General features: G+C 42.4%; 1 protein-coding gene across 1 annotated transcript; it reads left to right on the plus strand.

The window, feature by feature from the left end:
* The first annotated feature begins 565 nt into the window (after positions 1 to 565).
* Positions 566 to 5455, plus strand: CYTL1 (cytokine like 1). Its single transcript, XM_003934669.4, has 4 exons — positions 566 to 858; positions 3096 to 3140; positions 3312 to 3440; positions 4804 to 5455. Exons 1-4 carry the CDS (start codon positions 703 to 705, stop codon positions 4885 to 4887), a joined length of 414 nt encoding a protein of 137 aa, XP_003934718.1. The 5' UTR covers positions 566 to 702; the 3' UTR covers positions 4888 to 5455.
* Positions 5456 to 22339: the final 16884 nt, after the last annotated feature.

Consider the following 22339-nt stretch of genomic DNA (forward strand, 5'->3'; position numbering starts at 1 on the left):
CGAGGGAGACAGACGTGCTTCCTGAGAACTAAGGCTTCCTGGGACCTGGGCTGGGAGCTGGAGGGGGAAGAGCGTGCTCATACTCACACTCCCCACACATACAGCCACTGAGTGAGCCGCTCCTCCAGATGGAGAGACACAGAGGCTGGGGTGCCCTGGCCCGAGGTTCACTTCCTGGCTAGCGACTGATGGGCGATGACACTGGTGTCCTGTCCTCAGCCCTTCAGCCCCGCAAGCCTGTGCCACCGCAGGCTGCCTGGAGGGAATGATGCCCAGTCGACCCCCTCTAGTCCCTTTCCCTCCTGGCACTATATCCGTTGTGACAAACAGTGCCGTCCAAACCCAGGCCTGTCTGCCTGCTCCTCTCCTCCGACCCTCGCCTCCTCCCGCCTCCGTTCTCTTCCCCACCCCTCTCCATCTGCTGCTCCTGCCATTTCAGGAAAAGTCCCCGGAGAGAGAGAAACTTGTTGCTGAAAGTGTGGGGGAGGCAGAACCACCCTCTGTCACCCCCCACCCCAGGCAGCCCCTCCTCTTAACCTGGCGCTTCCGTGTCTGGAAGGATTTCTGTGCTGGCTGCTTCTCCCATCCTGGCTGGACGGCAGCCTGAGCTGGCCCCACAGGAAGTGGAGGCGTGGAGCCGCCCTGGGCCACCCCCAGCCTGCATAAAGGGTGGGCGGTGAGGCTGCACCAGCACCTGGCACCATGAGGACACCTGGGCTGCTGCCTGTGCTGCTGCTGCTCCTAGCGGGGGTCCCCGCCGCGCGGCCTGCTCCCTCCACCTGCTACTCCCGCCTGCGGGCCCTGAGCCGGGAGGTCACCGAGGACTTCCAGCTCCTCCTGCGGATCTCTGGGCCCTCGGTGAGTTCCCCGCCCGCCCAGGACAGAGAGAGAGAGAGAGAGAGAGAGAGAGAGAGAGAGGGAGTGAGAGAGAGAGAGAGACTACTTTTCTTAAAGGAAATATGTTCAAAAAAACCAATACTAATGTAGATACTGACGGGTTGATGGGTGCAGCAAACGACCATGGCACGTGTATACCTATGTAACAAACCTGCACGTTCTGCATGCGTATCCCATAACTTAAAGTATAATGATATAAAAAAAAAAAAAGAAAAAGAAAAAGCAATCAAAGACATCATAAATTTTTTTACTAGCAAATATCAGAAGATCTGTTGTAAAATGAAAAGAAAAGGAGGAGGGGGGAAGAACAGCTCCCCATGGAGTCCTCCGAGTCAGGAGGACGGAGGAATGAAGCTTGTGTATTCCTTTTGTTAGCCCGATGAGCAGTGTGTCCTAAAAGGTGGCTCACAGAGCTGGCCTCCCCGCTTCATCTGCTAAGGGATTCCAGCAAATTGTCAGCCTCTGGCTCTCAGTTTTCTTGTCTGTAAAATGGAATGACAATAGCACCACTCCCTTTAGAGTAGCTTTGACAATCAGAGGCAGACGTGAACAGAGGGTACAGCTCACAGAGCCGAGCCTACAGGAACAAGTACTCCAAAGATGCCAGCCGCTGAAGGCACGATCTTAAGAGCAAGACGGTGTCACAGAGTGGAAGTCCCAGGAGGGCTGTTGGGGACTGGAATCCAGGCCTCTGCCTGCTTCTCCATTACAAAATGCATTAAACTTCATTAAAAGCTTTGATAAAGTTTTAAAGTGTCTTTTAATCACTTGCAAATGTTTCAAACAAAACATGTTTCTTAGATGTTGGGGTTTACAATATCCTAACACCTTCTTGGTATTTTCTTTTTAAAAGTTAAATAACATGTATTTTTTTCCTAGTTATAAAGGTGTCGTACTTTGTAGAACAGCTGGAAAATGTAGGAAGTACAAAGAAGAAAATAAATCTTGCTCATATTTCTACCACCTAGAGGTAGCTGCTGCTATAGTGTTCCAAAGGGTGGTGTTTCAGATTTCTGTCTACACATAGATATTCAAATACGTATGTGTGTGTGTTAACAAAATTTGAATCAAACAGCACAAGCAGTTTTTAATGACACCATCAAATCATTTAATTTTTAACACTTTACTGTACAGTTTCACCACAATTTACCCACAAGTTTCTTATGAAACGTAGAAAGCAATTATCTTTTAAAGGATTCTGATTTTAAAAGGTTTAAAAAATTCATAGGCTCTGGACTGCAGAGCGGGAAGAAAGTGGAAAGATTATGCCTTCTAATCTTCTAATTTCACGACTGAGAACTAAAGGGGGCATTTGCCTCTGGCCACACGGGAAAGAAAGACTGAGAGGGCAGACGATGAGGGCTTTTGACCTCCAGTCCTGCACAAATACGGAAGCCCAATATAGAAATGTAGAAGTATGCATATATATGCCCTTCTGTATCACTATGTTATACACTATATACAACTATATAGTTACAGAACACCTATATAACTAGCTAGTTATATTTATATATACATATATATATATAAAACACCTTTAACATATGTAGGTGTTATATAACTAACCTATATAACTAGTTATATATAGTTATATATTATATACATGATATATATAACTAACTAGTTACATAGCTATACATAAATAAGTAACCTATATAACTAGTTATATGTATAAAACTATATTTAAATAACTAACCTATATTGTTAGTTATAGAACACCTATGTAACTAATATATGTAATTATATATATTTTACTTATATAATTATATACATTATAATTACATGCAATTATGCAACGGTTGTATAACTAGTTATAGAATTGTTTTATAGATGCACATATACATTATGTATATATACTTACATTACTATATTATATATTACTATTTCTATATTACAGTTATAGGACTGCTTTTATGAATATACATGTATGTATATTTCTTTATGGGTGTGCATATGAAACAGCTCCCCAATTCATAGCAAATGACATAAAGGTTGCATCCTAAAAGTCTAATTCTGGAAGGCAGTCACCCATTCCTGGAGGATGTGACATAATGCACAAGAAAGTACCCCGCATGCCGCAGCATCAGGGAGGCCCCTGGGATCTGGGCAGGTCTGGCTGTGGAGAGAGCCGGCAGGGAAACTTTAGTGACCAGGTGTGCCCCTGTGGGCATCCCAGCAGCCTGTATCCCTTTCCACAGGAGCCGTGTGTGAGATACCTGCCTAGGCTGTATCTGGACATACATGTAAGAGGGCTCTCCCTGGGGGAGGGGGGTCTGGGGCTGAGGGACTTGGGTCTGGACCTCTGCTGCTGGCTGTGTGGCACAGAGTCAGGGAGAGATCTTATGCAGCTCAGTCTCTGTCCTCTGGCTACTGACTTCTCCCACAAGCCCCCCTCCACATTGCCCCACTCCCAGAATTACTGTGTGCTGGACAAGCTGCGGGACTTTGTGGCCTCGTCCCAGTGTCGGAAGGTGGCCCAGGTGGATTCCTTGAAGGAGAAAGCGCGGAAGCTGTATACCATCATGAACTCGTTCTGCAGTAGAGTAAGTGGTTGCCATTGAAAATCCATCTTCTACTTGCTATCAGCCGAGACTTTCTGAGCTTTTCAAAGAGGAGGGTTGGGAGGAGAGGGAGACAAGGAAGAGGAGCAGAGAGATGTTTCGCAGATGCTTTCAGTTCACAGAGCCCTTCCTCAGCCACGGTCACCTTGTTCAGTGATGGGGTTCAGGACAAGGCCCCTTTCCTCCATGAGCTGCACACTGATGCAGGGGCTACACCCCAGGACCACACCCCAGCCACATAGGTAGACTCTGTCAGGAGCCAGATGGGGCAGGTTAGAGGAGACTCTGCAGGAGGGACTTCAGGTGTGCTCTGATAAGAGAATTCTGGTAAGTGAGGGGAAAGGGACAGAAAATCAGCAGTAGTTAAAAGGTGGAAAGTAGAGGTATGTGATTGCAGGGCACAGACTTCAGCATCAGAGAGCCCTAAGCTTGGGTCTGGATGTATCTCCCTGCTTCCCAAGTAAGAGTGCCTGTCTTAACCTGTTTCTCCTGCTATAACAAAATACCACAAGCTGGGTAATTTATTTTTTAAAAAGAAGTTTGTTTAGCTTATGGAGGAGGCTGGAAGGAAGTCTAGGAGCATGGTGCTGGCATCTGGTGAGGGCCTTCTTGCTGTATCATACCATGGCAGAGGTCATCACACAGCAAGAGGGTAAGAGCCAGAAAGAGTTTCCTTCTTTACAAAGCCACTCCTACAATAAGCAACCCTCTCCCAAGGTAATGACATTAATCCATTCATAAGAGTATAGCCCTCACTAATCCATTCATTAAGTCAGAGCCTACATTAATTCATGTACAAAGGCAGAGGGATTAAGTTTTCAATACATAAACTTTTGGGACCATATTCAAATCACAACAGTGCCCCTTCACTCCTCCGAGGCACAGTTTCCTCAGTCCTGAACTGAAGACATAATAGTCCCACCTCGTGAGACTGCTGGATGGATAATAATAATTACACCCTTACCTTGTGTGGGCATTGCAGTGACTCCCTTGATCCTAAGAAGCCTAGTAGGGTGACCAAATATGGAATTCCTAGCACCACGTCTGGCACAGAGTAAGCACCTCTGAAAACTGTAGTAATTAGCTCTTAAGTTATAATTTCTTTGTTCCTATATGAATGGATGCATGAATTCCATAAGTGACAATAATTTTAAAAACCATGAAGTTCTATTGGAATGTAAAGTAAGAAGTGACTAGCTCTTTTTTGGGGAGAGTATGGGATGGGAAGTTTTCACACATAGGGGAACAACTGAATGGCCTTTGAGGATAACCAAGAGCCCTATAGTTGTATATGGACTCCACGGCCATCTTCAGTAACTTTCCTCTCATTGCACATCTTTTTCAGGATTTGGTATTCCTTTCAGATGACTGCAACGCCTTGGACTACCCAATTCCAGCGACTACGGTCCTGCCATATCGTCAGCGCTAAGGCAGCCTAGACCAGAGAAAGAACCCAAGAGGACTGAAGTTAGGTCAGCTACCCAGACTCAATGGGCCAAAGCCACGATCTCCACAGGTCGTGTGTTAGTTGCATCCGAAAATGTTGTGTGTCTCTCTTCCTTCAGGAAAACAGGGCTGGCATTCCTCCCCAGGAAATTCCTTTGAGCACAGAGTTAGCAGTATGCTTCTCATTCCCTTGACTCACGTCTTGCCAGCATGGTTAAATACACAGCATGTTGATTTGGTTACTAAAAAGAAGAAAAGGACTAACCAGCTTCTCTTTTATGAACAACTATCTTGAGAACATGCAAAATAGTATGTTTTTATTACTGGTTTCGTGGAGGAACGGTACTGTTTTTCTTGATAGAAACCTGCTTACATTTAACCAAGCTTCTATTATACCTTCTTCTAACAAGCTTTCTTCACTTTCTTTCATTTAAAAAGAAATTAATGCTCTTAAGGTATATTTGCAAGGTTTTTTTGTGTAGTGCTAACAGGATCCACTCTTTCATTGAAAGGTGATGAAAATCAAATAAAACTTATCTTCACAATGAGAAGCACACGTGTCCTGCTGTATCTGTCCAAGGAGGATGTCACAGGTGTGGTTTTTTTTCACACTTCTCTTGGAAACTCCTGCTCTAAGCATGATGCATCTTTCTCCTGCTTTCAGTCAAGCTCAGGTGTCTCTGGCTTTGCTTCATCCACATGTGTGAATGTCTGCTCTTTAAGCGTTGGGGATGCTCTGATTTCTGTTGAGGACAGATTGTTCCTTTGGGGATCTATGCCAGGAGCAGACTGCACCATACCCACAGGCAATGCTCTGTTGCACTTATCACAAATATCAGCTATTGACTCCACACAGCAAACCCAGAGAAGGACACGGAAGGAGGCTGAGGCTTACGTGGGTTAAGTAACTTGCCTGAGGCCACTGGCTGCTAAGTGGGGAAGCCTGGATTGAATCCAAAGCCTGTGGAACCCCAAAGCCCATGCTCTTACCAGTGTGGCCACCTTGGCTCTCTGCAGGTGAAATGTGCTTGTCAAATTAATTTATGAACCCAACAACGAAATCTCAGTGAAGAAACTGGATTGTTGAAAAAATATCTCATTTGCTGATTTTGCTGAATTTCACACATTATATTGGGGTCTTTTGGTTTCTTTTCCTCCCATCTCGACATGCAGGCCGGGCTTTCCCCCCTTAATCCTAGAGGCCTCTAACTTCTCAGACGATGTATGAGAATGATTTATAAGTTTTTTATTTTCTATTTTGAAGCACAAATCCACAGAATTATTAGTTTCTGGGGCTACTGTAGCAGGAGACCACAAACTATATAGCTTGAAAGAAGAGAAACGTATTGTCTCATAGTCCTGGAGGCTAGAAGTTCTGGAGTCAAGGCGTCATGGGGGATACACTCCCTCTGACGATTTTAGGACAGGATTTTCCTCATCTCTTCCTGGCTTCCGGTCATTGGCGGCAATCTTCACTATGCCTCGGCTTTTAGATGCATCCCTTCAGTTTCTGCCCCCATCAACATCTGGTATTCTCCCTGTGTCTGTCTCTGTGTTCAAAATTCTTTCCTCTTATAAAAAGTCTAATTATTAAATGAGGAGCCACTCTAATCCAGTATAATCCCATCCTAATCTGATAACATCTACAAGGACCTTCTTTCCAAATGAGGTCACATTAACAGATACAGAGGGTTAAGATTCAGCATATCTTTTTGGGAGACATAATTAGACCTACAACAATCACTCTTTCAAGAAGTAACCCCTTCACAAAGGAAAATGATGCAGCAGACTGACTCCTTTTTGAATCAACACCACCACCACCATCTACCACTTCCTGACTGATACTGAATATGGTGGCATGGGACCCAGCACGCACATTCCTTAGCACACCGAGTCTTCACAGTGATGCTTCAGGATGGGGGCTATAAGCCCTGATTGCCAGTGGAGGAAACACATTTGGGTTCAAAGGTTACGTGATTTCTCCTGGTGGTGAAGGGATTCCAGACAAACAGGCGAGTGCCACAGTCATGTCATGGCTCTGCTAACCCTCTGCTAGTTCCTGGCAGTAAAAGCAAACCAGTGAAGACAAGAAGACAAGAACGAAGAACTAATTAAAGCATTTCAGACGTTTATTTGTGGTTTTAAAACAATTTTTTAACTTTCCAGTCCAGGGGTAGCTGTGCAGGTTTATTACATAGGTCAACTCTCGAGCTCCTGCCTGCAAGCAGCCCACCCGCCTTGGCTTCCCAGAGTGCCGGGATGATGGGTGCGAGCCGCCGCGCCCGGCCTGTTACATAGGTAAACTCACGGCATGGGGGTTCGTCTTGCCGGTTGTTTTGCTGCCCAGGTATTAATCCCGGTATCTATACGTTATTTTTCTGGATCTTCTCCCTCCTCCTGCCCTCCACCCTCCGATAGGCCCCTGTGTCTGTTGTTCCCCTCTAAGTGTTAGTGTGTTCTTATTATTTAGGTCCCACTTACAAATGAGACCATCCAATATTTGATTTTCTCTTCCTGTATTAGTTTCCTAAAGATAACAGCCCCCAGCTCCATCCAGATTCCTGCAAACGACGTGTATTTGTTTGTTCATTTCTTCAATATTTACCAGGTGCTTACTGTGAACTCAACAAACACTGGGATGAAAAGTAAAGGATTTCTCTTTTTAGGTTACCGAGGGAAACAAATGCAAAATCTGAAAGAGAGCAGAGGAAGACGCAAGTAATTCTAAGATGGGGCAGAAAGATTTCTTAAAGGATCTGCAATTTGGGCAAAGATTCGCAAGGGGATGGGGAGCTTTTTGAGCTGAAAAGGGGTGGAGACAGAAGCCATAGCATCGCCACAGGCACAGAGGTTTCCAGGGGAGGTGAATGGCATGGTTTGGATGCCACTGTGTGGCTGGGGAGGTCAAGAAGTGGAGCTGAAAATGTAGAGGGCTCCAAGTGTAAATGGCTTCGCTTGCCATAAAGCCTGCCAGGCAACACATCCCATCCCATCACTAGTTGCATGACCAGGATCATGTAAAGAAGAATCCCTTTCTAGGCAGAAAGATTGGACGTGTTTGGAGGCTGTCACTTCCCAAGGGGCCTCCTCGATTTGGGTTACAACAGTAACAAAACAAGGATGCTGCTCTTCCTTCCGTGTCCCAGCCCATGGCCACCACCCTGGACTCCTTCTCCCGCTTTCTCCACAGCCAGCTGCTTATCCCTATTTCCTCTGCATCTCTTGACTTCTCCGTTTGTTTTTTTCTGACTAAACCCTAGTTCAGAAGCTTCTCAGAACAAGCACCGGGTTGTGTCTGTGCTCGGGACTCAGTCCTCTGGTGGGTCTTACCCTACCATTTGTTCTTGTCCCAAGTGAGGGTCTGCCAGTCACTGGTCCTTCTCCCCCGAGGCTTCCACATCAGAAGGGGCACCTGCTTCTCATGGGCTTGTTGGTCTTTAGGGCCTATGTTCTCCTCCCTCAGCTGATTTGCCTCGCCTCAAGAAACAAAGCAGAGCCACGGAAGGGGTGAGTGCAGGGGTCTCTTCCAGCTCTGCTGCTTCGTAGCTATGTGTGGGTGCACGACTTACTTAGCACCTTTGTGCTTCAGTTCTCTCCTCCGAGAAATGGGGATGGCAGTAAGAAAAATTTCATAGGCTTATTTGGGAGATAACATGAACTGGTGCATTTCAAGCACTTACAAGGTCTGATAGAAATAAGAGTTCTAATCAGCTCTGATTACCATCAAAAGTCAACACGGTAGTTGCTAAAGAGTCCAAGGCTTCTTTTGGATGAGAGTACCTGCAGTCCAAAAGTCCATGCGCTCCCTTTTCCAAGATAAGGGCACAGTTGAACATTAACCCCTATTCTAGCCTCCCACCTGGACAACAGCCACAGCTCCCTGCTGTATGCCCTGGGGTCTCCCTCCCTCCCTCCAATCAGCCCTCCACCCACAAGCCGGAGCAATCTTCCTACACTGCAAATCTGCCTCCAATATTCCTCTGCTTGATGCCCACCAGCGGCTCCTGTAAAACTCACTCATCTGGCCTTGGCCTTCCCTGATCTTACCACTGCTATCTTCCCCCTACACCCATACACATGCCCACTCCTCTAGACCTTTCAGCAATTCCTTTTCTGAATGTAGCATACCTCCATGTCTAATCACAAGCTGGGCTGCCTTCCCACCTCCCACACCCTCAGAAACCCTACAGTCTTTCAGCTGCTCAAGTGTAACTTGTACCCTGAAACTTTTGCAGAATCATTGATAGAAGGAACAATCCTCTTTTCTGGACTACAGTTCTCTCTTGTCTTTATTTCATCCTGGTATGTTCATCCTACTCATCATCAAGCCTGCCCCAGCTGATGGCTTCCTCTTATCCTTCTATGTACTTTGCTCCCTTGGCCTCCAGGCCCCCACCTCTCCGATTCTTCCCACCCCACTGGCTACTTCTTTTTCACCTCTGCTACCAGTTCCTCTCTTTCCACGACCTCTCAGCATTGGGGTGATCAGGGCTCAGCCCTTGCTCCCTTCCCTTTCTCTGCCTGCTCTTGCTCTCTGGGATCTCATGCATTGTGACTTTAGAGAACATCTTTGTGCTTCCATCAAAAAGCATGGTGTGAAATCTGGCTCCTTTATTTCTCCCAGAGCCTACTTCCAAGGCATCAGAAATCCTGCTTCTCTAATGTCTAAATAACCCAGAATGTGACCGATTCTTAGTATTTCCCCAGCTGCCCACCTGATCTAAGGTCACTCAAATATGTTTCCCCAGATTACTGCAGTGGCTTCCTAGATGGTCTCTCTGTTACCATCCTTGTCCTGACACAGCTTATCCTCAGCACAGTGGTCAGGGTGAGACATTAAAATGGAAGGCAGCTCATGTCCTTTGACTACTGAAATCAGCATTGCACCTTCACATCCAGGGGCAATTTAAACCAACTGAGAATTATTAGGCTGTAACAATTCTCCTTAGTTAAGCCTACTTGATTTGCAAAAGTGCTAAAAATGCAAAATTCCCTTCTGCATTTGCAGAATGTTCAATTCTGTAAGTTGTCAGATCAAGAACACACAGGATAGAGGAAAGGACTCCCCGGACATCGATTAAGGGGTAGAGAAGAAAAAAAAATTAATACAATTATGTGGAAAATAGTCGAGTCAGCAGTCATCACTTAGATTATGTTCCTTCGTGGTGAAGGCATCCCAGGCATTATTTGGACACTGGATATGTGTTTCTAAAATGTTCGCAATCAAGTTCCTGAAATGAAAGTCTACTTATTTTTTTGATAATTTTCTGGCTACCAGAGAAAGACAAGGAAACTTGCTCCAGAGTCACTGCTTCTTAATTCACTTGATTCCGATGCCACGTCTGCTGCCTCAGTCCAGCTCAGGGCATTCCTAAGTCAGAACAGGTGTTCACGGTTTTGTCACATCCTTCCTCTGGCCTGGGCAGTTGTACGTATTCCACTCTGGGGGGGAAGAATCTGAAGCTGTGCTCTAACACTGTCCACTGATGCCTCAAGGTTCTCTTTATTTTCTGTTGATGGCAACTTCTTAAGTACATGGAGAACTTTGCAACTTACAAAAGGTTTTCCAACAGGTTTTTCCTTTTATTAACTTAGTTCTTATGCTACATTGGAGAATGAGTGGATTAGGACAGTGCATCCCTAGCTTTAGATTTAAATGTGAAGTTTCAACTAAATATACTTTTACAGCTACAAACATGCTTAAAAATCTAAAATCTGATAATATTAAGTATTAACGAGGACACAAGGCAACCAGGACACTGACATACTGCAAATAACACGGCTACATGGGGAAACAATTTCTTGTTACTTAGAAAATTAAAAAATGTGCATATTCTATACCCCAGCAAGTTTTAACCCTAAAACGCACCCCAGATGAATAATTTTACCTGTGGGCAAGCAAATATGTCTAAGGATGCTCATGGAAGAATGTTTATAATAGCAAATGGCTGGAAACAACCACAATGCCCATCAGTGATAGAGCAGCTATATAAATTGGTGTAGAGCCATACAACAATAATGATAATACATTACAATGACATGGAATGATATGGCTGAATCTCAGGTATATAAAGTGAGGGCAATACATGCAGCAGAAGAAGATATACAGAATGTAGAGAACATACAGGCAAAGCATAAAATATGTATTTTGGGGCTAAAAACATATGTGTTAAAACTTTAAAGAAGTTCAAGAGAGTGATTAAAACAAATTTCAGGACAGAATCCACCTGAGGAGCAGAGGAAGAGGATGGGATTGAGGAGAACAATAATTTTAAAGAAGGACTTTAAAATGAACAGCAATACTTTATTCTTAAGTAGAGTACTATGTATACAATGGGTCACTGTTTTATCATTCATATACATACATGCGCATTTATAGATTTATTTAATTACTTAGTTAATATTTTATAATATAAATGATGGTATTTACATAAAACGTTGAAAACTAATTGGAAAATTCAATTGAAACCTATTTTTATTTATAATAGCAGAAAAATTATAAGATATCTAGAAATAATTATAAGAAAATATGTGTACAAACTTCATGGAGAAAATTGTGAAAGTTTGTTAAAGGACATCAAAAATGTCCTCTACAGCTATAGTGATAGTCATCTTTATGAATCTCAAATTAACATAAATTCTGTGAATCCAGTGGCCATCCCGACAGGATGGATCTTGATGCACTCTAAAATTTATAACAAATGTAAAAGATCAGTAAATTTTGAAAAGATGAATGGGAGGGAGAGAAATTTCCCTGTAAGGTATCAAGATTCCTTATGAAGTTAAAGAAATTAATAAAATGGGGCATTGATGCAAAGGTAATAAATGACCAGTGAAACAGAAAAGAGATCCCAGAAACAGACCCGTAGAAATTCAGTAAATTACTGAGACTACAAGACCAGTCAGAGGGAATATAATAAACAACACAATAAATGGTATTACGACCATAGGCTATACACTTTAAAAAATTATCATATCTCTTTCTCATACAAGAAACAAAAATAAATTTGAGAGTGATGACAGAGTCAATAAGTAAAGCAATATTATCATATGTTTAGAAGATCACAAGACAGAATATATTTGTGTATTAAGAGAAGGAAAAAACCCTCAAACGAGACATAAAGAGTGCACCCACGAAAGAAAAACACGGAGAAGACAGCATAAAAAGACAGGATAAAAATGTTTGAAAGATACAATAAGCAAAGCTGGAAAAAAAAGAAAAAGAAAACCAGAAATTAGAAAAATCGTGTGTTAATTCACAACTATATTTATCCAAATTGCCTACAAATCAATAAGAAAGAGAGAGAGAAATGGGCAGGATACGGACTACCCCATGTGGAAGAATAAATCGTACGGCTGTTGAACCTTTGTAGGAATCCTGCTAAAATAATGTGAGAAAATTTTACACCCATCAAATAGGGGGAAAAAATACAGCCTGATAATACCAACTATTAGTGGGGATGAGGAAAACAGGAATTCTCATGTGCTACTTTTGAAGGAGTAAATTGATACATATTATTTTTAAATTTTTATTTATTTTTTAAAGTTGACAAAACTTATACGTATATTTTTTTTCTGATTTTAAAAATTTATTTTATATTTAAGATGTTTTTCTTTTTTTAAATATATATTTTATTGTGTTTTAGGTTCTGGGGTACATGTGAAGAATATGCAAAAGTTTTGCATAGGTACATACATGGCAATGTGGATTGCTGCCTTCCTCCCCATCACCTCTATTTGGCATTTCTCCTCATGTTATCCCTCCCCAACTCCCCACCCACTGCTGTCCCTCCCCTACTTCCCCCCCCCCCGCAGACCTCAGTGTGTGATGCTCCCCTATGATGTACTACTTGATGTGTTTGAATGTGTATACATTGTGGAATGATTAAATCAGACTAATCAACGTATCCATTATTTAAAATACTTATTATTTTTGTGGTTAAAAACATGTAAAGTCTACTCTTTTCACAATTTTCAAGTATTCAATACAATAGATCTCTTGTTTAAATGAAATTTTGTATATCTTTGGGTCAATGCCTACCAAGCCCCTCCCACCAGCCTCTGGTCCCACCATTCTACTGTATTTCTATGAGGTCAGTGTTCTCAGCGCCCACGTTTGAGTGAGATCACATGGCATTTGTCTTTCTGTGTCTGGCTTATTTCTCTTGGCATCATGCCCCTGAGGTTCATCCCTCCTGTCACAAGTGACAGGACTTACCCCCACCCTGCCTTTGGCTGAAAAGTATTCCATTGTGTACATATATCACATTTAAAAAAATCCATTTCTCGGTTGATGGAGAACTGAGGCTGATTCTGTAACTCAGTTGTTGTGAATAGTGCCACAGTGAACATCAGAGTGTAGATATCTCTTTGATGCACTGATTTCATTTCTTTGAAATCAAATCAAAAACTAATAGTCAGAAGTGGGATTGTCGAAGCACATGGTAGTTCCATTTTTTATTCCTCTACAGTTGTGATATGGCTTGTATCTGCGTCCCTGCCACAATATCATGTGGAATTGCAGTCCCTACTGTTGGAAGTGGGGCCTGGTGGGGGGTGATTAGCTCATGGGGATGGTTTCTCATGAATGGTTTAGCACCATCCTCCTTGGTATTTTCCTCATGATAGATAGTGAGGGAGTTCTCATGAGATTGGGCTGTAAGTAGCAGCTCCTTCCCTTTCTCTCTTGCTCCTACTCTGGTCACGTGATGTGTGTTCTTCTCCTTCTGCCATGATTTTAAATTTTCTTAAGCCTCCCCAGAAGCCGAGCAGATGCCAGCATCATGCTTCCTGTACAGCCTGTGGAACCGTGAATCAACTAAATCTCTTTTCTTCATAAATTATTTCTTCATAGCAATGCAATAATGGACTAATACGACTTATCTTTCGTTTTTTTTTTTTGTTTTGTTTTGTTTTGTTTTTTTGATAAAAGTCGTTCTTATGGGTGTGAGGTGATATGTCATGGTTCTTTAATTTGCATTCTCTGATGACTAGCCATGTTCAGCACTTTATATACCTTTCCTTCCTTTGTGTGTCTCCTTTGGAGAAATATCGATTCATTGGCCATTGTTTTCTCGCTGTTGAGTTGTTCGGATACCTTGTATAGTTTGGATATTAACTTTTATCAGATGTATGGTTTGCAAATATTTTCTCCCATTCTACAGGTTGTCTCTTCACTCTTGAGGGTTTTCTGTGCAGTGCAAAAGCTTTTGAGTTTGACGTCATCCCATTTGTCTATTTTTGCTTTCATTGCCTATGCTGTTTGGGTAATATCCAAGATCTCATTCCCTAGACCAATGTCATGGAACTTTCTCCTATGTTTTTTCTTCCAGTTGTTTTATATTTCAGGTCCTGACAGATTTTTTTTTTTTTTGAAGTTGCATGATAGTTAGAAAAGCTACTTCTTTTTTGGGGATATATCTTGGACAAATTCTCGTAAAGAGAACAGAATAAGGATGTTCATCCTAGTACTGGTGATAGACTTCCCCTGCTATGTATCTGTGGGGTCTCTAAGGCTCTGCCTCTTACACTTTCCAGACCCTCAGCACCTGCCCCCATGCTTCCCTACCAGACAATCTCTCTTCTGCTCAGCGGCACATGGAAAGGTCTGCAGTCATTAAGTAAGTTCACACCCTTAAGTAGTGTATTTTATTTTTTTTAAGTGCTCTTTTGACTATAAGTGGGAAAACAAGAAGGAACCATTTACTGTAAAATTAGTCAAGCAACTCCTTCTGAAGGCATAATATCATGGCTAAGACAGTTATCTAGCAAAGAAAATTAATTTATACACACAGTCTTGATGTTGGAGAATTTATCTGGAGCCATAATATCCCAGTGACAAATTGAAAACCTATTCTTAGGAACATCAGCACAGAAGGTTATGGACCACTAGGGAGAAGATGCTGTCCACTCTTGGCCTGCTGAACTGAGCCCTCGGCCAGCACAGCCTAGTCTCACTCCCCAGCCCTCCGTGGCTCCCCACCATAGTCCTCTGTGGTGTCGTTAGCCTCTTATCAGTGTTGCCGACCACCTGAAATCACTGATAAGCCTCCTGGCCTGGCCTCTCCTGTGCTGCAGCCTGGCTTTGGAGGGGACCCCAGGTGCCATAAAGCCACACGTCATCTGAGTGACCTCTGTAAAATGGATTTATAGCTTCTGCTTATCTCTAGCCACAGTATAAGTGGTGTTACCTCCGAGGAGACTGGGCCCCAGGAATAAGTGCCCCCTTCAGAGCAAGGATCCATCAAAGGTAGGAGCTGCTGTCCCTCCCCAGTCCAGCCTTAGACCTGCGGGCCATGCCCATTCTCACTGCTCCTCTATTTTTTATCTAATGCTCTGCAGTTTACAAAACATGGACAGACATGGTGGTCAATGTTGCATCTTGTGTTTCAAAACACAAAATGAATGAAAGATGTGTTCAGAACATAGCAGAGATCTCCCATCCTAAAGATGATGACGAAACGGGATTTGTAGACAGTGTTGTAGCTCACCTGAAGGCACAAGTGTCTGGAGAAGTAGGCTTTGGACTAGTTAGTTCCTGCAGTTTTAACACAAGGCTCTTCCCACCAAGTGCCTTGGCCTCTCAGCTGTAGAATAACCCTGCTCCCTCCTGACTCCATGTTTTCTTCTCTTTTCTTTCTTCGTGATAGAGTTCCACTCTGTTGCTCAGACTGGAGTGCAGTGGCACAATCTTTGCTCACTGCAACCTCTGCCTTCCTAGAGTTCAAGCAATTATCTTGCCTCTGCCTCCCAAACAGCTGGATTACAGGCAGATGCCACCATGCCTGGCTAATTTTTGTATTTTTAGAGAGACAGGGTTTCGCTATGTTGGCCAGGCTGGTCTTGAACTCCTGGCCTCAAGTGATCTGACCATCTCAGCCTCCCAAAGTGTTGGGATTACAGGTGTGAGCCGCTGTGCCCGGTCCTGCCTCCATGTTTTCAAAGATTGTTTTACAATGTTCTTTTGCATCGTGTGTTTCAGGAGTGAGATGGTTAAATGCTACCATTCCTAGGTGGGTAGGTAGCTGGGGCGGCGGGCAGAAGGGAGCTGGGGTATGTTATAGGGTTCCACAAGAGTCATCCAGTTGCACAGAGTGAGGTTTGTTTTAACCTTGAACTCATCCAACCTACTGGTTTCTCCTTGGGCGCGCGCACACACACACACACACACACACACACACACACACACAAATAGGACAAACCAATTGACTGTGCACTGGTATCACAAAGGGGACGGTGGCATCAAAAAGAGGGCACATGTCAGGCCTCACAAAGTGGGAAGCGGCCATTCTGCAGAGAGCAGTATAGGAAGCAGTCTTCATCGGCTGCATGAACCATGAGCACAGAACTCCCCACAATTACCAACAAGGGACCTGATGCAGGAAGAATTCCTGGAGGTAAGGACATAAGAAGATACCTCGAATTGCCATTCAAAGAAAAGAGAGGCAGGAAGGGCATGGGGGACAGACAGTGTGGTGGTATGAGCCAGCCTGCATGTCCAAAAGGCTATCACGTGGCTTAGTGCCGGGCACAGGACAGCATCCAGGCTAAGAAGACTGGGAAACTGGGAGATTTGGACTGGGTGGAATTCACCCCAGTGTGGCAAAGTGGCTGTGGCCAGACTGCTTCTCTAGTTTCCTCCTCACTGGGCAGGGCATTTCTGAAAGAAAGGCAGCAGCCCCACTCTGGGGCTTATAGATAAAGCCCCCATCTCCCTGGGACACAGCACCTGGGGGGATGGGCAGCTGCAGATGCAGTTTCAGCAGATGTAATCATTCCTGCCTTCCGGCTCTGAAGAGAGCAGTTGATCCCGACAAAGGGGATTCTCCCAGCAGAACACACCAGCTCTGCTAAGGTCAGACTGCTTCCTCAAGTGGGTCCCTGACCCCTGTGCCTTCTAACTGGGAGAGATCTCCCAACAGCGGTTGACAGACATCTCATATAGGAAAGCTCCAGTTGGCATTAGGCAGGTGTCCCTCTGGGACAAAGCTTCCAGAGGAAGGGGCAGGCAGCAATCTTTGCGGTTCTGCAGCCTCCATTGGTGATATCCAGGTGGACACGGTCTGGAGTGAACCTCCAGCAGATCTGCAGAAAAGAGCCCTGATCGTTAGAAGAAAAACTAACAAACAGAAAGCAACAACAAGAACAACAAAAAAGATCCCCACAAAAAAACGAACAAACAAACAAACAAACAAAAAACATCCAAAGGTCATCAGCCTTAAACATCAAAGGTAGATAAATCCATGTTGAGGAAAAAACAGTGCAAAAACACTGAAAATTCCAAAAGCCAGAATGCCTCTTCCCCTCCAAATGATCACAACTCCTCTCCAGCAAGGGCGCAAAACTGGTCAGAGAATGAGACTGATGAACTGATAGAAGTAGGCTTCAGGAAGAGGGTAATAACGAACTCCTCTGAGCCAAGGTAGCATGTTCTAACTCAATGCAAAGGAGCTAAGAATCTTGATAAACAGGTTACAGGAATTGCCAACTAGAATAACCAGATGACTTGATGGAGCTGAGAAACACAGCATGAGAATTTCTTGAAGCATACACAAGTATCAATAGCTGAATCAATCAAGCAGAAGAAGATATTCGAGATTGAAGACCACCTTGCTGAAATAAGGCGTACAGACAAGATTAGAGAGAAAAGAATGGGCAAGAATGAACAAAGCCTCCAAGAAGTATGGGACTAGGTGAAAAGACCAAACCTACAATTGATTGGCATATCTGAAAGTGATGGGGAGAATGGAATCAAGTTGGAAAACACACTTCAGGATATTATCCAGGAGAACTTCCCCAACCTAGCAAAGCAGGGCATTAAAATTCAGGAAATACAGAGAACACTACTAAGATACTCCATGAGAAGATCAACCCCAAGACACACAATCAGAATCTCCAAGGTTGAAATGAAGGAAAAAAAAAAATGTCAAGTTCAGCCACAGAGAAAGGTCAGGTCACCTACAAAGGGCAGCTCATCGGATTAACAGTGGATCTCTCTGAAGAAACCCTACAGGCCAGAAGAGAGTGGGGGCCAATATTTGGCATTCTTAAAGAAAAGAATTTTCAATCCAGAATTTCATGTCCAGCCAAACTAAGCTTTATAAGCAAAGGATAAATAAAATCCTTACCAGACAAGCAAATGCTGAAGGATTTTGTCATCAACAGACCTGCCTTATAAGAGCTCCTGAAGGAACCATGAAATACCAAAATGAAAAACCAGTAGCAGTCACTGCAAAAACACCAAAATATAAAGACCAATGACACTATGAAGAAACTGCATCAACTAATCTGCAAAATTACCAGCTAGGATCATGATGACAGGATTTCAAATATAACAATATTCACCTTAAATGTAAATGGACTAAATGTTCAATTAAAAGACATAGACTGGCAAACTGGATAAAGAGTTGAGACCCATGGGTGTGCTGTATTCAGGAGACCTATCACACCTGCAAAGACACACATAGGCTCAAAATAAAGGGATGGAGAAATATTTACAAAGCAAATGGAAAGAAAAAAAAACGGGGGTTGCAATCCTAGTCTCCTAGTCTCTGATAAACCAACAAAGATAAAAAAAGACAAAGAAGGGCGTTACATAATGGTAAAGGGATCAATGCAACAAGAAAATTTAACTATCCTACATATATATGCACCCAATACATGAGCACCCGATTCATAAAATGAGTTCTTAGAAACCTACAAAGAGACTTCGACTCCCACACAATAATAGAAGGAGACTTTAACACCCTACTGTCAATATTAGACAGATCAACAAGATGGAAAATTAACAAGGATATTTAGAACTTGAACTCAGCTCTGGATCAAGTGGACCTAATAGCCATCTCCAGAACTCTCCACCCCAAATCAACAGAATATACATTCTTCTCAGCACCACAGGGCACTTATTCTAAAATAGACCACAGAATTGGAAGTAAAACACTCCTCAGCAAATGTAAATAAAGGAAATCGTAAGAGTTTCTCAGACCACAGTGCAATCAAATTAGAACTCAGGATTAAGAAACTCACTCAAAACTGCACGACTACATGGAAATTGAACAGCCTGCTCCTCAGTGACTCTTGAGTAAAGAACAAAATTAAGGTAAAAATCAAAAAGTTCTTTGAAACCAATGAGAACAACAAGACAATGTACCAGAGTGTCTGGGCCACAGCTAAAGCAGTGTTTAGAGGGAGATTTAGAGCACTAAATGACCACATCAGAAAGCTCAAAAGATCTGAAATCAACACCCTAACATTGCGATTAAAAGAACTAGAGAAGCAAGAGCAAACAAATTCACAAGCTAGCAGAAGACAAGAAATAACTAAGATCAGAGCAGAACTGAAGGAGATAGAGACACAAAAAACCCTTCAAAAAATCAATGCATCCAGGAGCTTATTTTTTGAAAAAATTAACAAAATAGAGCACTAGCTAGAGTAATAAAGAAGAAGAGAGAGAAGCATCAAATAGACACAATAAAAAATGGTAAAGGGGATATCACCACTGATCCCACAGAAATACGAACTACCATCAGAGAATGCTATAAATACCTCCACACAAATAAACGAGAAAATCTAGAAGAAATGGATAAATTCCTGGACACATGCACTCTCCCAAGACTAAACAAGAACGAAGTCAAATCCCTGAATAGACCAATGACAAATTCTGAAATTGAGGCAGTAATTAATAGCTTACCAACCAAAAAAAGCCTAGGACCAGGTAGATTCACAGCCATAGTCTACCAGAGGTGTGAAGAGCTTCCTTCTGAAACTATTCCAAACAATAAAAAAAAAAAGCGACTCCTTCCTAACTCATTTTATGAGACCAGTACCATCCTGATACCAAAACTGGGCAGAGTCACACAAAAAAAGAGAAAACTTCAGACCAATATCCCTGATGAACATTGATGTGAAAATTCTCTATAAAATACTAGCAAACCAAACCCAGCAGCACATCAAAAAGCTTATCCACCACAATCAACTGGGCTTCATTCCTGGGATGCAAGGCTGGTTCAACATATGCAAGTCAATAAACGTAATCCATCACATAAACAGAACCAAAGACAAAAACCACATGATTATCTCAATAGATGCAGAGAAGGCCTTCGGCAACATTCAATATCCCTTCATGTTAAAAACTCTCAGTGAAGTAGGCATTGATGGAACAGATCTCAAAATAATAAGAGTTATTTATTCCAAACCCATAGCTGATATTATACTAAATAGGCAAAAGCTGGAAGCATTCCCTTGAAAACTGGCACAAGACAAGAATGCCCTCTCTCACCACTCCTATTCAACATAGTATTGGAAGTTCTGGCCAGGGCAAGCAGGCAAGAACAAGAAATAAATGGTATTCAAATAGGAGGAGGGGGAGTCAAATCATCTCTGTTTGGAGATGAAATAATTCTGTATTTAGAAAACCCCATTGTCTCAGCCCAAAAAATTGCTTAAGCTGATAAGCAACTTCAGCAAAGTCTCTGGATACAAAATCAATGTGGAAAAATCACAATCATTCCTATACACCAATAACAGACAAGCAGAGAGCCAAATCAGGAGTGAACTCCCATTCACAGTTGCTGCAAAGGGAATAAAATATCTAGAAATACAACTTACAAGGAACATGAAAGACCTCTTCAAGGAGAACCACTGCTCAAGGAAGTAAGAGAAGACATAAACAAACAGAAAAACATTCCATTCTCATGAATAGGAAGAATCAATATCATGAAAATGGCCATACTGCCCAAAGTAATTTATAGATTCAATGCTATTCCCATCAAGCTACCATTGGCTCTCTTTACAGAATTAGAAAAAAATACTTTAAATTTCGTATGGAACCAACAATGAACTCATATAGACAAAACAATTTTAAGCAAAAAGAACAAAGATAGAGGCATCATGCTACCTGACTTCAAACTATACTACAAAGCTACAGCAACCAAAACAGCATGGTATTAGTACCAAAACCGACATATAGACCAATGGAACAGAACAGATACCTCAGAAATCTTGCATCTACACCTTGCATCTACAAGCATCTGATCTTCAACAAACTTGACAAAAACAAGCAATGGGGAAAATATTCCCTATTTAATAAATTGTGTTAGGAAAATTGGCTAGCCATATGCAGAAAACTGAAACTGGACCCCTTCCTTATACCTTATACAAAAATTAACTTACGATGGGTTAAAGACTTAAATGTAAAACCCAAAACCATAAAAATCCTTAAAGGAAACCTAGGCAGTACCATTCAGGACATAGGCATGGGCAAAGACTTCATGACTAAAATGCCAAAAGCAATGGCAACAAAAGCCAAAATTGACAAACGGGATCTAATTAAACTGAAGAGCTTCTAGACACCAACAGAACTAGCATCAGAGTGAAAAGGCAACATACAGAATGGGAGAAAAATTTTGCAATCTACTCATCTAACAAAAATCTAATATCCAGAATCTACAAGGAACTTAAACAAATTTATGAGAAAAAAAAATCAAATATGGGGAAAAGATATAAACAGACACTTCTTGAAAGAAGACATATATTTATGTGGCCAAGAAACCTGAAAAAAAAGCTAATCATCACTGATCATTAGAGAAATGCAAATCAAAACCACAATGAGATACCATCTCGTGCCAGTCAGAATGGCGATTATTAAAAAGGAAGCAATTGTTGCTGGTGAGACTGTGAAGAATAGGAACACTTCTACACTGTTGTGGGAGTGTAAACTAGTTCAACCACTGTGAAAGACAGTGTGGTAATTTCTCAAGGATCTAGAACCAGAAATACTGATTGACCCAGCAATCCCATTACTGAGTATATACCCAAAGGATTATAAATCATTCTACTATAAAGACACATGCACACGTATGTTTATTGCAGCACTGTTTATAATAGCAAAGACTCATAACGAACCCAAATGTCCATCAATAATAGACTGCATCAAGAAAATGTGGCACATACATACCATGGAATACTTTGCAGCCATAAAAAAGAATAAGATCATGCTCTTCACAGGGACATGGATGAAGCTGGAAGCCATCATTCTCAGCAAACTAACACAGGAACAGAAAACCAAACATTGCATGTTCTCACTTATAAGTGGGAGTTCAACAATGAGAACACATGGACACAGGGAGGCGAACAACACACACAGGGGCCTGGGGCCTGACAGGAGGTGGGGGGAAAGGGGAGGGAGAGCATTAGGACAAATAGCAAATAAATGTGAGGCTTAAAATCTAGATGATGGGTTGATAGGTGCACCAAACCACCATGGCACGTGTATACCTATGTAACAAATATGTACATTCTGCATATGTATCCCGGAACTTTTAAAATAAAATAAAATAAACAAAACAACAACAACAAAAAACCTGCCAGAAGGCTGGGTTTAAATTGAGCCAGAAGGCTGAGTTTAAATCCTGACACTGACTCCTTGAAGTATTTCT

The sequence above is a fragment of the Saimiri boliviensis genome, chromosome 3 (genome assembly GCF_048565385.1).
Source record: "Saimiri boliviensis isolate mSaiBol1 chromosome 3, mSaiBol1.pri, whole genome shotgun sequence".
NCBI classification, from domain to species: Eukaryota; Metazoa; Chordata; class Mammalia; order Primates; family Cebidae; genus Saimiri; species Saimiri boliviensis.